The 15,878-nt window shown below is 64.4% G+C and overlaps 2 protein-coding genes across 6 annotated transcripts in view; both read left to right on the top strand.

The window, feature by feature from the left end:
* ZC3H3 (zinc finger CCCH-type containing 3) overlaps positions 1-4,302 on the top strand; it is a 98,359-nt gene extending 94,057 nt beyond the window's left edge. For 3 of the 5 annotated variants that reach the window (XM_070632121.1, XM_070632120.1, XM_070632124.1), the window contains exons 10-12: positions 675-859; positions 1,557-1,945; positions 3,767-4,302. In XM_070632121.1, coding sequence (XP_070488222.1) covers positions 675-859; positions 1,557-1,945; positions 3,767-3,798 — 606 coding nt within the window. In that variant the 3' untranslated portion in view covers positions 3,799-4,302. The remainder of the gene's footprint in view (positions 1-674; positions 860-1,556; positions 1,946-3,766) is intronic. The other 2 variants (XM_070632122.1, XM_070632123.1) reach the window with 1 other exon arrangement.
* Positions 4,303-12,624: 8,322 nt separating this feature from the next.
* Positions 12,625-13,955, top strand: MAFA (MAF bZIP transcription factor A). The gene has a single exon (XM_070632176.1). The coding sequence runs from the start codon at positions 12,742-12,744 to the stop codon at positions 13,810-13,812; it is 1,071 nt and encodes a 356-aa protein (XP_070488277.1). The 5' UTR covers positions 12,625-12,741; the 3' UTR covers positions 13,813-13,955.
* The last annotated feature ends 1,923 nt before the right edge of the window (positions 13,956-15,878 follow it).

The raw sequence follows: 15,878 nt of genomic DNA, 5'->3' as shown, positions 1-15,878 counted from the left end.
CAGCCCTCCCCTGGAACGGCCTCATGCAAGAGGTGGGCACACAGCAGGGCCTCCCACCTCAGGGAGGGCAGCGGGAGAAGGGCAGGCCATGGGCAGAGGCTTCACAGTTCCCTGTGGCCCAGCGGGTGCCCAGCGGGTGCACATTGCCTGGAGCACCTGCCGGATGCCCCCCACTGCCTACCCACCCCCCCGAGGGTATAATTAGCCACCATGACAGGTGCAGTGGATCGAGTGTGTGGCCAGCCTCGACCCCTGCTGCCTGGCCTTGGCCGACCTGCCACACCCCTGGGCTTGAAACCTGAACCCCGCCCTCTGAGGTTCCCCGCCCTGGAGCTCCACCCCCATCTCCCACCAGAATGGGTGAGCTGTGCTCCGGAGAAGGGCTTAGCACCCTGGGAATCCCCACACCAGCTTGGCAGAACCCCCAGCCAACCCAGTCCTTGCCCTCAGTCCAGGCTCAGGCCTGAGCTGGGCGGTGCCCTCGCCCCCTGGAGTGCTCAGGGGGCATCTTTTGGAATGGGTGGGGGTACAGGCCCAGTGCACCTGGCCTCAGGGCCTCTGCCCTCCAACAGGAAGCCTCTGGCCCTGAGCCCACGTGGGTGGAGCAGGCAGGGCCGCCACACACAACACAGGGGCCTCCACCACTCGCCCCGCTCTGCCCCTTCTCCTTCCAGTGCAAGAGGAAGCACACACTGCTGTGCCCAGACTTCTCCCGCAGGGGTGTCTGCCCCCGGGGGGCCCAGTGCCAGCTGCTCCACCGCGACCAGAAGCGCCTCAGCCGGCAGACTGCTACACCCATGGCCCCAGAGCCCAGCAGCACAGCCCCCAGGAGCAGGGTGTCCAGCGGCCACGGGCCCAGGTGACGGGGACAGCGGGCACTGCATGTGTAAGCTCTGGGGGTGGACAGGAAGCAGCCCCTCCCTGCTCTGGGGGACATTCAGGACCTCTTGGGGGAACCGCTATACCCCGACCCAGCTCTTTGGGTTTCAGACCCAAAAAGAAACCTCAGTCCAAAGTTGAGAATGAAGTGACCTCCAGAGGTGCCCCACTGCGGTTCCCCAGGGTGGACAGAGTCGAGGGTGTCCCTGGCCCAGACCAGCCTGAGTGGGGCTACCCAGCCTCCACCACAGGGAGGGAGTGGGACCTTCTCTGCCACCCACTCCCACCCCCAGCAGACCGCGGGATCCTGGGTGATGCTCATGGCTGGGCCCATGTGCCCACCTGGCCTGTGAGTGTAGGAGCCTCATGGATGAGGAGGACAGGCTCCGGAAGGTGAGGACAGTGTCAGTGTGAGCTGGAGCTTGCTGGCTGGGCCGACCCCAGCTGCCTCAGGCCACAGGTCCCATCATGTCACAAGCCTGACCTTGGGGCCACCAGCCGGCCTTGGGCCTGGATGGTGATGTGCAGTGGCTGCTGGGATAGGAATGGGTGAGGAGGGGCCAGGAGCCCTGCCACTGGGACAGGCGCCACACAGGTGGTCGGCCACCGCCCCCCGGGCCCCTGCCCTGCCAAGCAGTCACCTCCCCTCACACTTCTGTTCCCCTCCTTTCCCACAGGAAGTCCTCGGCCACCCAGCGCCCCACCAGACAGATGCCCAGCTCCCCCACCTCCATGGCTGCTGGCTCAGCCTCCCCCCCCTCCTCCCCCCGGGTGTTAGCTGCGGCCTCAGCCTCTCCCTTGTCATCAAAGGCCCCCTCCTCCTCCCCCTCCTCCTCCTCTTCCTCCCCTTCTTCCCCCTCCCCCTCTCCCCCCTGCCTCTCGTCCCCCTCCCTGTCCTTGGACCAAGAGGAGCTGTCTCTCCAGGAAGAGGCTGCCTCTGCGGTGACAGTGACAGGCTCCGGCAGCCTCTCCAAGCTGCCTTCCTTCATCTCCCTGCAGTCCTCGCCGAGCCCAGGAGGCCAGCCCAGGGCCCGGACTTCCAGGAGCCCCCCAACCAAGGACTCAGGTAGGCAGCCTGGCCCCCAGAGCCCAGCCCAGCATGGCCAGGGACTCTTTCTCAGTGCCCACCTTAGTCCCACCGAGTCAGAATCTCCAGGTGGGGCCTGGATGGTTCCGGAGGGCCCAGTGTGGGCTGGGCGCTGCTGCGCTGTGTCCCGGGCTGGCGAGTGTGCACCTGCTGGCCACAGGGGCAGGGCCCACTGAGGTGTGAGAGCAGCAGCGGTCGCCTGCACAGACCACCCCAGCCGAGGGCTGATTTAATTAGGAAGCACCCATTTCTGTTAATTTGTTCTGGAAGATCACCGCACGCTCCTGGGGAGAACAGATGTTCCCTCTCCCCCGATGAACATTTGGGGCTCGGTAAATGGCTCCACTCAGCCTTGTTTAGGAGAGAAAAGAGGATTTTATGGCTGCAAACGACCCTTTCTGTAAACATTTTACAGCTCTCCGTGCGTCTGAGTGACGATAAACCCCACGTAGCTCGGCGGGCTGCAAATTTGCGACCATACGGCTATCATTTTATTGTCATATTTCACGGTCGTAACGTTAATGGAAGATGCTTGCTGCAGCCTTCTCGAACAGCTCCGCTGAGCACACTCAAACGCCCACGCGGAGGGGCCGGCCCGCGCCGCCCATTCATAGCCCCCGCTGCAGGGGCACGGAGCTGCGGCCAGGCCCTCCCACCCCTTGGCCAGGGCACTGGCCCCTCTATCTAGGTGGGCCTCTCGGCTCACTGGTGGGGAGGGAGCAGATGGGGGCCCTGAAGAAGCCGCCTCTTTTTTTTTGTAAGCTCAGGAAGCCGTTAGCCAACTCCAGAAGCAGAGGAGGCAGGTGGCGGGGCAAGGCTCAGGAGAGGCTGCAGAGACCTCCCCTGGCCTGGGGGCCCCCGTCAGCCTTCCTTTCCTGCCCGGCCTCGCTCTGCCTGGCCAGGGCTGGGAGTTAGAGGGGCAGGTGGAGGTGGGCCTGGGGTGGGCCTGGGATGGCCCCAGGGCCTAGCTGCACCTGCCTAAGCAGCCACCCAGGAGGGACCAAGGCCTCGGGCAGAGGCCTGTGAAGTCTGCAGGCCTGGAGCCCCGGCTGGCTGGGCCTGACTTCCCGCCTGTAGTTTGGCTGAGCAGGTGACTGAGGTCCTCAGCCCTGAAGAGGGGCGCCTGGAGGAGAGGCAGGCTTGCGGGAGACCTATGGACAGTGCTGTGCCTGTGGGCAGCCACATGGAGGCATCTGTGGTCGACGGGGACCTGGCAGCAGATGTCCCGGAGCAGTCAGAGCAGGGAGAGGTGTGGTACCCAGTGAGCTCAGGACACATGGGTTGGGAGCCCCCTTGGACGGGACTCTCATCCACAGGCCGGTGCTCTGCAGTGGGAAGCCCTTCCAGACCACCTGCTCTGGGCCCTCTCACCCTGCACAGGGGCCTCAGTCACCCCCCAACAGCCAACTGCTCGCATACACCCTAGCTTTTCACGTGGAAGGTGCCGTGTGGCCGCCACGTGTGCGTCTGGCAGCCTTGTTGCAGGTGTGAGCGTGCTGGTGCTGCATGCAGGTGGCGTGCACCTGGTATTTATAGCTCCCAGCTGGCAGGCCGCTGCTGCCCCTCTCTGCACCACGGGCCAGGTCCGTGCCCTGCTGTGCAGCTGGATCCCAGGGCAGGTGGGCAGAGGGGCTGGAAGATGGCGGCCTCTCCACACCCGCTCCTCCCTATTTCTAGCAGCCCCACTGTGCAGGCCTGGGCTGATGGAGTGCCCCGATCCTGACCCAGAAGCTAGGCGGTGGGGGGGTTTCTCTTGGCTGGGGGGCTCCTGGTGCCTGACCTTTGTCCCTGTTGGAACAGGGAAACCTCTGCACATCAAACCCCGTCTGTGAGGGCCCAGGGGGCCAGCTCGCGCCTACCTCAGCCCCTCGTCCCTGGAGAGGAAGGAGGCTCCGCCCACCACCACCCCAGAGGAGGGACCGCCCGCCACCAAGCCCCCACTGGGGGCCACAGGGCCACCACCCTGCCCGCCTGGCTCTCAGCCTTCCATGACCAGAGTGTGCCCAGGGCCCTGCCTTCTTCCTCGGGCTGGGCCCCTGCTCAGTCAGACCCTCCACATCACCCACCTCCCCACCTCTGGGTCCTCAGCCTCGCTCCCAGGACGCACCCCCAACCCTCTGCCCCAGGCCCGTCCCTGCTGTGAGTATGGCAGCAGCCTTGTGGCGTGGCCCCCAGCCTCCCCCAGGGCTCATGCCCAGGCCCGTCCCTGCTGTGAGTATGGCAGCAGCCTTGTGGCGTGGCCCCAGCCTCCCCCAGGACTCGTGCCCAGGGAGGAAGCAGCCGGCCGGGCCTCCCTGGCCGTGTTCTGTGTTCAGCAATAAAGGTTCTATCCTGTGTCTGCTTGGCTGTCTTCACTGCCGCCACACCACCATCCAGCCCTGCTGGGCGCCACCTCAGGTGGACACATGCTGTCCATGGGCCCCAGAGCCTCCCCCACAGGTGCTCCCCTGGGATGACCTGCAGGTCTGAGATTGGGGAGTGCCCCCAGGAAGGTGAGGGGCTGGCCACAGACCCCTGGGAACTACAGAGCCCCCTCCAGTGGCCCCTGCTTTGTCCTCCCACCTGCCTGCCTGGCCCTGGGCCTGAATGGCTGGGCCGGGTAAAGGCACAGCCCCCCACCACCTCTGGGCAGGAATGTCAGCCCACATCCCTGCCTCCTTGAGAGGCTCAGAGGGTGGGGCAGCCTCTCCCCCATGGCCAAGCCTGGTGATCTGTGGAGGGGAGAGGCCTAGGAGGGGCCCTGGGGGATGTTGGACATGATTGGCTCGGGCCAGGGTTCCCCAAGCTGAGGTTCTCTCCAGAGCCCCTCTCCCAGGGCTCTCAGAAGAGTGGCTGGGCCAGGGCAGGGGACAGAGGGCAGCCTGGGCAGCCTGAGGGAAGAGGCTCACATGCCTGTGCTGGAGGTGAGAGCTGTTCAGGGTGTTTACCCCTTGCCTCCAGAGAAGAGCATGGCCAACAGCCTCCTCCTGGGGTGGCCACCCCGCGTCTCCATCTCTGTCAGTCAGCCACAGCCCCAGTATCACCACATAACAAACCGCCGCGTGCTCTCTGAGCCTCACTTCCTGGCCTGCAGCTCTGCGCCTCAGCCCGGAGGTAGCTCTCCTGCACAACTGCTCGTCCTCCACCTGCTGCTTCTGGGCCCAGGTTGAAGGGGCAGCACTGGCAGGCACAGGCCGAAGCACGTGAGGCCACCCATGTGGGTACCACTTAGGCCTCTGCCCACACCACAGCCACGAGGGTCCCATTGACAACGCAGGCCCCGTGGCGCAGCCGACGCTCAGGCAGGGTGGACGCTCTGCCCCACGAGGCCACGGTCAGGCTCCTGTGGGGTCCTCTTCTCCACCAGTCCATGTGTGTGAGGTGGGGTGTTCCTGCACCAGCCCAAAAGAGAGGAGAACTACGGCTGCTTCACAGCGAGGGGCTTGCCCAGTGTCCGTGATGGCAGACGCCCAGTCAAGCGGAGCAGTCATGTCGTGGTGATCATCGCTGGTGCCACTGCCAACGTCCCTGAGGCCCAACGTGTGTGCCCAGGGCTCCTGCTGCAGCTGGGTTGGCAGGGTGCTGGATTGTGGAGTAGAACCTGACTGGAAAGAAAGGGCCCACGCCATCCATGAACTCAGCAGGCCCCCACCGTGGGCCTGGCCCTAGGACTGCTCTAGCCAAGCACACCCAGGGCCAGTGTTTCCAGGCCATGCGTCCTCGACCAGCCACCCCTTGGGATCCCTCTGTGTCAGCCTCAGCCCGGGCCCTCGGAGGGGCAGTGGGAGCTGTGGATCCCGGGCTGAGGGCTAGCAAAAGGAACACCACAGAGCTGGGGGCTGCGACCTGCAACAGCGGGGCTTCCCTGGGGCTGAAGCCGGGGCCAAGTCACACGAGGGTGGAGCAGGCCCCAGGGTTCCCTCTTGGCATCCACCACGAGCTCCCTGAGAAGGGGGACCCTTTAATGATGGGAGAGGCCAGGGGATAGATTCTCCCTCATCTTCCAGACAGGACAGGTGGACAGAGAGACGGTTGTTGGTCCAGCCCAATCCAAGCTTCGGCTGGCTCAGCGCCTCACCTCCTCCCTGCCTCCCTATCCTTCCTCCACAGTAAACAGGGGACACACCCTTGCACCCCAGGCTGCGAGGTAGGTACTGGCTGGACACGAGGTGGGCAGGTGTGTCCATGGTGGGCAGGCTCCCCACTGCCCAGTAGGCAGCTGGCCCACTGCATGCTGCATGCCCATGGGCCCAGGAGCTCCGCTGCTCACCAGGGCCTGCCCCTCCCAGCCCCACACTCACTGGGAGCCGCCCTGCCCCTCCTCCAGCACGACCAGGGCTTTCCAAGTGCTCACAGAGCCGCATGGCCCACCCAGGCCCTGCAATGCCCCGTGGGCAGAGGAGTGTGACAGTGGCTCGGATCCAGGCCCCACTGCCCCACAATACAGCCCCCCATGTGGAAACAGCCAGTCTGACTGCCATGGGCCAGCATGGAAGGCTCAGTAACGGCTGGGCGCTCCAGGAAGCAGGAGATGCCCAGGCCAGTGGCTGTCCTGTGAGCCTGGGCCCGGGGCCCCCACCACTCCCTGTGACCCATTTGGGGACCTTGTCAGCCTTGGGCATTACCTGGTCACAGTTCCTGCTCCTGGGCAGGAGAAGGGGGCAGTTCCTCTGTGCTGAGCATGCCCAGTGGTCACTCTGGGCTCCTTGTACCAAGGGGCAGCCAACGAAAACCCTTGGGGATGAAGATGTAGTTCGCCCCCAACATCAGCCTGCACCAACCCACATGAAGTGAGGTGCTGGCCAAGGATGACATAGGTTCCAGGCAGGGCCTCCCTGGAGCCTCTTTCTTGCGTAGGCCTTTGCCAAGAGCTCAGCTCCCTGACCCAGGGAAGGGCCGCCCCCTCTCCTGGATCCCACCAACCTTGGCCGGGGCCAGTACTCTCTCATGCACTGCCCTGGTGCCGCAGGTCATGCAGGTTCTTAGACCGTCCCACAAGGACCCACGAGGATGGGGAGAGACCTGAAGTCATATAACTGGCAGAGTGCATGGGCAGAGACCCTGCAGGAGGGAGGAGTGGGCCTTCACTGACCCTCCAGGTTGGTGCCCTTCCCCAAGGAGGCAACGCCTCCTGCTCCCCACCTGCTCACGCGGCTGTGTACGCCCCCTAGAATGGCTCCTGGCATGCTTGGCTCCTTGGCTCCTCATTTTAAGTGCAAATGAGCCCCCTAAGTGGAGAGAGTCACTGTCCAGGAAGAAATCCCCGGCGGGAGGGAGTGAGGCAGAGAAGAGGCCTTCAGCTGGGCCCTGCCTGGTGCTGAGCAGCACAGGGCAGGAGTGGGGGTGTTTGTGGCACATTTGACCTTTGACCTGGAGAGTGAGGGGCCTGCCATCTGAGGGACAAGAATTTTTGCAGCTTCCCATCGTAGCATCCATGCAGGCTGGCCGGCCGGGTGACCACTTGCCCCAGCTCAGTAGCTGCATCTCAGGAACAAAAATGACCCAACCAGACCCATCCAGTGCTGTGCTGCACTCTTCCCGCGGGGCATAGCTCTATATGAGGGAGCGTTAACAGCAAGGATCCGGAAACCCATGTGCTGTATGGGGAACAGGACAGACACCAGGAAGGTCCCCTTGGTGTGGCGGAATCGCTGAGAGCTGGGCGCCTGTCCGTGGGTGGTCCTGTGGTCCCGCAGAGGTGGCCATGGGGCCCTCATGGTGGGTACCCCACCTCAGCGTGGCCATTCTGAGCACCTGATCCGTCCGCACATCAGCCAGGCCCCCTCGACCTGACCTACCCCGGTGGTTCTGAGGGCTCCTCCCGCTCCCTGCCGACCTTTCACCTTCCCAGATGCTGCACTGGGGACAGGCCATAATCTTGTCCAGTGCTCAGCCCTTGTGTGGCCACTCACCAGGAGGGTGGACAGGACCTGGGACCTGTTTTCAGTCATAGAACCTGGCATGATTCCATCACCTTGCAGGATAATAAGATAAGATACATAAGATAATAATGTAACGTAAGTCGGCTAGTCTTGCCGGTCAACATGCTCCAGAGGCTCTCCTCGCTGGCCTGATGCCATCAGCGGCCCTGTGGGGGCGGCCATGGGGGGAGCCAGAAAGAAGCTGGGGCCTCGGCTCCTCAGACTCAAGGAAATGGTCCTGCCACTAACCTGAGGGAGCTTGGAGGCGTCTTACCTCAGAGGGACCTCCAGATGAGACCCCAACACCCCAAGACCCTGAGCAGAGGCCCCACCCAAGCCCTGCGGGACTCCTGGCTACAGACACTAGGTGAAGATAAACGTGTGTTTTTAAGTTGCTAGACTTGTGGTAATTTGTTATGTAGCAATAGGAAACTGATACACTGATATAATTTACTTTTTTATGTTATGGTTTGTTTTCTGCCCTCTGACCCCTACTTTGACAGACTACAACAATGTAGCATTCCAAAGATGCTGCAACAGTGTAGCATTCTTCCCCTACATGACCTACAGAGGTAACCTCCGCGACTTCCCCTTGGACGTGGGCAGACCACTGCTGCACATGCACCAACAGAGCACCACGGGATGCACAAAAATGCCAGGTGCATCTTCCTGGCTCTCTTGGACACTGGCGCTAGGAACCAGCCACCATGCTTGGAGGAAGCCCAATTAGCACATGTGAGTGACCGTGTAGAGATGCTGCATGGAGCTGGTCCAGCCAACGGCCGACGTCATCTTCCAGGCATGGGCCTAAAGACGCTGCCCATGGCACCAGCCATCAGCTGTGCAGTCGCTCGAACCTTCAAATCCTCCCAGCTGTCGAGGTCAGAGACAAGCCGTCCTACCACACCCAGGACCAACCTGTCGGCCACAGCGCCCACAAATTTAATGAAATGCTGCATCATGCCATCAGGGTTTGGCATGCTTGTTTTCAACCAGGGATCCCTGGGCCACCTCCCTGATGGAAGGTGTCCCCGGGGCAGGGCAACCTGGCACACAGTGGTGCTCAATAAAGATTTGTGGGGTATATTTCATGACAAGCCATGTGGGTGGTCCCTGTGGAATTCTGTGGGTTCAGAGCACTGACTGTTTGATGGGTGAAAGGCCCCAGGAGGGCATGCTGGTGCTAGACGGGGAGAAAAAGAGTCTTTTCCAGGGCAGCATGGAATTGGTGTGCTCTCCTCCCAGCTACGAAATGGACTGTTTCGGGAGCCGAGAGGACAGCGTGGCTCTGGAGGGCCCCCGTGGCCAAGGGCACACAGCATGCCTGTCTGCTTTTTCTGTGGTCCTTCTACTGGCCAATCCCTGCAGATGGGAGGGTGGACCCGGGCCCTCACGCCCTCTGCTCCCCAGACGCAGCTGTGATGCCTCCTCGGACTCCCCCAGCCAGTGCGTGGCCAACGGGAGTTTCTGAGGAGAAAAGAGTGAGCCTGAAGCCAGCTCCCTGAGCCGGGGAAGGCTGGCACCTTCCCTGGGCTGGGAGAGCCCGTCGCGCCCGCTCTTCAGGGCGCCAGCAGAGGCCGCTGGATGGCTGGGCCTGGCCAGGGAGCCGTCCAAAGCCTGCGTGCTGGGACTCCAGGCCCCTCCCCACCTGCACGGCTGTGACTCGCAAGCCAGAAGAGGGCTCAGCAGAGACCACCTGGAGGCCAGGGAGCAGACAGAGAGGCCGACAAGAGCTGGGGGGTCCTGGACCTCCCCAGGGGGTGGCCAAGAGCTAAGAGCAGGCCTGCTGGCCCAAGAACTTCTAGAAAGCCAGTCCAACCCCGACACCAAGTCTCGACCCAGGGAGCTTGCCCGGTGCCTAAGCCCATCAGGGACGTGGGTGCCGTGCTCAACCACAGGCAGCCTTCTCTTTCCCAGGTTGCTCTGGCAGTGGGGGCCTTGAGCCCTGAAAGTCCCTGAGTCTCTCCCCCAGTTCTGAATGCAGTCACTGGTCACCACTGGCAGCAGGCCATGTACTGTCTGTCCCTCTGCCCCAGTGGAGTGAAAGAATGAATGAGATGAATGAATACTATGTTGGAGGGTGAATGAATCTGTGTGTGTGATCGAATGGAGGGGTGGCTGGCTGTGGGCCAGGTGGAGCCCAGCCTCCTTGAACATTGCATTTTGGGGCTGGATGTGGGGGAACTGTCCCCTGGCTTGGTGGTAACTGAGCGCATACCTGGAGGAGGTTCAGGATGGACAGGTAAGGGCTGACCTGCAAGGCTGCCCGGGCCTCAGCTGTCTTCTTGCACCTCTCAGGACAAGAAAAGGCACTGCAGAGGGACTGGGGGTGCCAGTGCCCAGACATGGCTGTGGGTTGGTGCCCCATGGCCTAAGGCCAGGGGCTATGACAAGGGCCCATGTTGGACCCTGGCTACCACGGGCACCAGCATGAGGTTGGGCTCCTCCTCCACCCCAGCACCCTCCTGGGCTTGGTGCCAAGCCCCTGCTTGGTCCAAGGGCCTGGCTGGAGCCACAGAGCGAGGGGCAGAGGCCAGGCAGCCAGGTGGGGCACAGCAGCTCAATGCAAGTGCTCTCTCCCCCTCGGACAGGCAGATGCGCCACCAGCTCTCACGGAGCTGCACAAGTCCTCTGAGCTGTGGGCCTCCCTCTGCACCCTGGGAGCTCTAAAGGGAGCCCCAAGCCCGGAAACACATCCAGCAACCCATGTGGCCTGGAGCGCAAACACCTGGCCGAGGGCCTTGGTTCTGCCTCCTGCTCAGCCATCTCAGCCGGAGGATGGGTCCTCACGCTTTGCCTGGCCTGGCATTACAGGGGAGGGGCCTGGCCTTACAGGGGAGGGGCCTGGCCTTACAGGGGAGGCCCAGCCCAGCCCCACCCCGAAGAATGTGCACGCCAGGGAGAAGGGGCGAGGGGCACCTGCCTAGCACATTGGGGCCAGGCCACCCCTATGACATCTTAGGAAGTGGGATTTCACTGCCAGGTGTATGTCATTTTTATTATAAAATAATAAACATTCATGACAGGAACAAGGTAAAAGCCCTTAGATAGTTGCCCCCAACACATGGCTAGGTTGCCCCTGGTGACTTCCTGTCCATGTCCTTCCAGACTTTTCTTCCTATGCATAGTAGGGTACATTTAAGATTGAATTCTTTAATTGTAAAAGTCGTATGACAGTATAGAGAATTTTGTAGGGGGGAGCCACTCTGGGTCATGCCGCGGCAAGGTGGGGCCCCTCCATCTCCATTGACCCTGGAGGGGCGGTGTCAGGGATCTCTGCCCTGCTCCAGGCACACCGGCGGCTCCTTTTCCTCCTCACCGAGCCCTGGGCGACGAGCCGTGCCACTGCTCCGTGAGGCCAGAGCGCCCGCGCATTCTCCTCGCGCTGGAGGCTTTCCACCTCCGCCCCCCCGAGCATGCGGAGCGCCCCGAATCCCCGCCAGGAGGCCAGACCGAGCATGGCGCCCCGAATCCCCGCCAGGAGGCCAGATCTGGGCTGGTGGGCAGCTGGGATCCGGGATTGCCACCCTGGTGCTGGGCCTGGCAGCCCTCTGGCCGGAGGCAGCCCTGCGCCCCTCCCACCCCGGGGTCTCTCCGACCCCGCACCCCGTGCCCCCCAGCCCCGAACCCCACCGGTCCCCGGAGCCCCCCTCCGCCGGCGCGTGCCGTCCCCGTCCCCACCTGCGCGGCGCGCCCCTGGAGCCGGGCGTCCGCGGTGGATCCCGCCGCACGGAGGTGCCAGCAACTTTGTTGACTAAATTCTTGAACCCGCCCGAACAGCGGGGCTAAAAATAACCGGCGCTCCCCGTGCAGCGCCCGGCCGGGCCGCGCAGTGTCACCCGTTTCGGGCGGCCGGAAGGTCCCGGCGCCGCCACGCTAGCGGGGCGGGACGAGGCCTCCCCGCGGGCAGGGAAGAGCGGGAAGAGCCGGGGAAGGAGCTGCGGGGTCAGGGCCTGCGACGTGGAGGGGTCCAAGGCACCCAGGTGCCCCCTCTGTTCCCCGAGACTCTCCGGCCGCCCCGTCGCGGACACGAGGTCCCGGAGGCCACAGGCTGGGGCCCACGCTCCGAGCCCCTTCTGCCTCCCGCGTCCCGCGCGCCCGCCGCGCCCCTCTCTCCCCACGCCCCTCCCCACGCGCGCTCCGAGCCTCCCGCGCCCTCCGCGCCCCCAGAGTCCCCTCCGTCCCGCGCGACCTCAGCGCCTGGGGTCCCGCCAGCCCCCCGCGCGCCCCGCGCCCTCTGCCCGTGCAGTCCCCGGCAGCGGCCACCAGAGGGCCCTGCCCCCTCCTTTCGCGGGCGGCCGGTCACCACCCCTTCCCACAGCTGTTCCCTGCAGGAGATTGACAGCTGGGCTCTGGGTTGCCATGGGGATAGGCAAATAAGAGCGGCGGGTCTGGGGCTCCGATTGGCCCGAGGGCGCACGCCCCTCCCGGGGAGGCGGGCCCGAGCGCCCGGCTCTATAAAGGGGAACGCGCGGCGCGGCGCTCGGCGGTGGAGGCGGGGCCGGCCCGACGCGGGCTGAGCGCCGGGAGCCCGAGCAGCCCGAGGCGGCGGTCGCACCGCCACCCGCCCGGCCACCCGCGGGGCCGCCGGCGCGGGGACAGGGAGGAGCGAAGCCCTGCACCCGCTAGGGAGCGGCCCGGGGCCCCCCGAGAGGCCCGACCGGCGGCGTCCCCAGCGGCGTCTCCAGCGGCCGCCCCTGAGTTGACTACGCGAAACTTTTCCCCGCGCGTCGCGGCCCGGAACCGGCGCCCCCCGCGGCCGCGCACGCCGGGACCCGCCCCCCCGGGGAGTGAAGGGGGGGGAGAGGCCCACGCCCCCCCCCCCCCCCGCCTCGGGTCGGGGCTCAGTCCTGCGCGGCGGCGGGGCCCCGGGCGATGGCCGCAGAGCTGGCGATGGGCGCCGAGCTGCCCAGCAGCCCGCTGGCCATAGAGTACGTCAACGACTTCGACCTGATGAAGTTCGAGGTGAAGAAGGAGCCGCCCGAGGCCGAGCGCTTCTGCCACCGCCTGCCGCCCGGCTCGCTGTCCTCGACGCCGCTCAGCACGCCCTGCTCCTCCGTGCCCTCCTCGCCCAGCTTCTGCGCGCCCAGCCCGGGCACCGGCGGCGGCGCGGGGGGCGGCGGCGGCGCGGCGCAGGCCGGGGGCGCCCCGGGGCCGGCGAGCGGGGGCCCCGGCGCCGTCGGGGGCGCCTCGGGGAAGCCGGCGCTGGAGGATCTATACTGGATGAGCGGCTACCAGCACCACCTGAACCCGGAGGCGCTCAACCTGACGCCCGAGGACGCGGTGGAGGCGCTCATCGGCAGCGGCCACCACGCCGGGCACCACGGCGCGCACCACCCGGCGGCCGCCGCGGCCTACGAGGCCTTCCGGGGCCAGAGCTTCGCGGGTGGCGGTGGCGCGGACGACATGGGCGCCGGCCACCACCACGGCGCGCACCACGCCCCCCCCCACCACCATGCCGCCCACCACCATCACCACCACCACCACGGCGGCGGGGGCCACCACGGCGGCGCGGGCCACGGCGGCGGCGGCGCAGGCCACCACGTGCGCCTGGAGGAGCGCTTCTCCGACGACCAGCTGGTGTCCATGTCGGTGCGGGAGCTGAACCGGCAGCTCCGCGGCTTCAGTAAGGAGGAGGTCATCCGGCTGAAGCAGAAGCGGCGCACGCTCAAGAACCGCGGCTACGCGCAGTCCTGCCGCTTCAAGCGGGTGCAGCAGCGGCACATTCTGGAGAGCGAGAAGTGCCAGCTCCAGAGCCAGGTGGAGCAGCTGAAGCTGGAGGTGGGGCGCCTGGCCAAGGAGCGGGACCTGTACAAGGAGAAATACGAGAAGCTGGCGGGCCGGGGTGGCCCCGGGGGCGCGGGCGGGGCCGGCTTTCCGCGGGAGTCCTCGCCGCCGCAGGTCGGCCCCGGCGGGGCCAAGGGCGCGCCCGACTTCTTCCTGTGAGCGCCGGACCGAGCCCGCGCCGCCGCCCGGAGGAGGCTCGGACCCGCGGCCCAGGACGCGGCCGTAGGCCGGGCCGGCCCTGCGCGCCCAGCTGCCCAGTCTGCCGGCGCCGGACTGGAGCCCCTTCCCGCGGCGCGGCCTCCGCGCTCAGCCCCGAGCGCGTCCCGCCGCTGCCGCGACTACCCTGCGCGGGGCGCGGCGCCTTCCAGGAGGGCGGGCCGGGCCGACCTTGCCCGCAGCTCCGCTTGTACAGACGTCGGACGCGGTTCTCACTCCGACGCGCCCCGCCCTCCTGGGTTTTCTTTCTTTCTGCCTCCCTTCCTTGCCCGTTTTTACTCCTCCTTTTAAAAGCGGTCTTATTTTCGAAGTATTTATATTTATTTTGCTCGTTGACTAGATAACCCCGGAGGAAGCTCCCTCCTTCCTGGCCGGGGTCGCCCTCAGACGTCGCGTGTCCCAGCATGTGTCGCTAGCTCGGAGGGGCCCGACCCCTGCCCGCCCTCCTGCCCGCCTGCCCCCCACCCTGCCACCGGCGTCCCCTAGAAATGGAAGCCCAGGAACATTACCTATGCCGAGTGCAGTCCTGCTGCCCTACTGTGCTCGCGGGGGGGGGAGGGGGGTGGGCCGGCCGGGACTCCCGCGCTGCTATTTCTCTATGCACCAGATCGTATTTATGACTCCCGAGGAAATATATCTTATTTTAACCTTCAAGGAAAGTGAAAGAAACAAAAAGTAATGCACAGTATTTCTAGCAGAAAAATTCTTTTTGAGAGGAGGTTTTGTCCTGAACCTCCTGGCATGGGGGCGGGTGAAGAAAGTGTTTTTATTTTAATTTAAATTGTGTTTCGTTTTGTTTGTGCAATCTTTTTTTTTAAAGCCTGAGTGCTTTTTGGACTAGCCGGGAGAATGAACGGGAGGTCGGTGCTCGGCCCCTGCGAACCGCCAGGCCCCGCGCTCCAGCCCGGCCTGCGCTCTGGCCGCGGGCTCCCGCTAAGCGCTCTGAGCCAGAGACCGCCAGCTTGTTGAAAGTTTTGTTGTGTTGTTGGGTTTTGTTGGGTTCTTTTTTTCATTTGCTACGAAACTGAGGAAAGAAAAAAAAGACAAACAAAATAAATTCATTTAGATCCAAAAGTCACTGGAACCTGGCTGGTTTTTCTGTGGCTTTCGTTTTTACCATATTTCTCCCTGAATAGAAAGAAAAGGAGGTCCCTAAACTGGGCCCTGCCTGGGCGGACTGGGAGAAGTGACCAGAGTTGTAGATGAGGCTGCTGTCAGGTGGCCTGACCCGGCAGGCACCAGCCCTGCCGCCTCCGGGGGGGCTGCTCCTTGAGTGAGCACGGCATGGGGTGGCCCCAGGCTCCCACCTAGGCAGGAAGGGGTGCGCAGGGCACGAGGCTGTCCTTGGTAGTGATCCCACGTGCAGCGTCGTTGCAACCTGGCGGCAAACACTGTTCCCAGTTCTTCTGAGCCCGTGGTCTCCCACCTGAAGGGGGACCTCTGTCTCTGGGCTGCGGGGCACTGAGGAGGGGCGGAACCTCTGGAAATCTTGCCCGAAAGGCCCCCCGGTGGTTGCAGGACTTAGTCGATTGTTACTTCCCTTCACTACAGGCTGGTGTCAGGCAAAGGTCGGTGGTTTGCACATTTGTAGACAAGAGCTCCACCGACCCCGCCAGGGCTCCCCGCGGCTCTTCTCAGGTGGAGAGGGCTGTGCGGCTTCTCTGTCTGGGGACAGCAGAGGCTCCAGCTGGGATAGCTGCATTTCCCCATGACCGAGTACCCTGAGTTTGTTTTATTGTCTCAATCGGGGAGACCGCAGGAAAGAAGCATGCTGCCCACTCCTCTTTGCTTTAGAGTAAAACTTACAGCTGGAAGGTTGTGTCTCCATGGGGGTTTGTGCAAAACTCCCCAGCCCCAGGCCTGAGACCTCCAGCGCCCAGGAGGGGAGAGAGCTGCGGGGCGTCCCCATGGGCCAATGCAGGTGCAGAGAGGAGTAGAAACGTGGCGATGGAGGATGATTAAAGAGACTAATTTGTGGGGCTTCAGTGTGACAAGGGGGATCCCGGCCC

Source organism: Equus przewalskii, chromosome 8 (genome assembly GCF_037783145.1).
Source record: "Equus przewalskii isolate Varuska chromosome 8, EquPr2, whole genome shotgun sequence".
NCBI lineage: Eukaryota > Metazoa > Chordata > Mammalia > Perissodactyla > Equidae > Equus > Equus przewalskii.
Note: the sequence above shows the minus strand (reverse complement) of the source record. Positions and strands in the feature narration are given on the sequence as shown.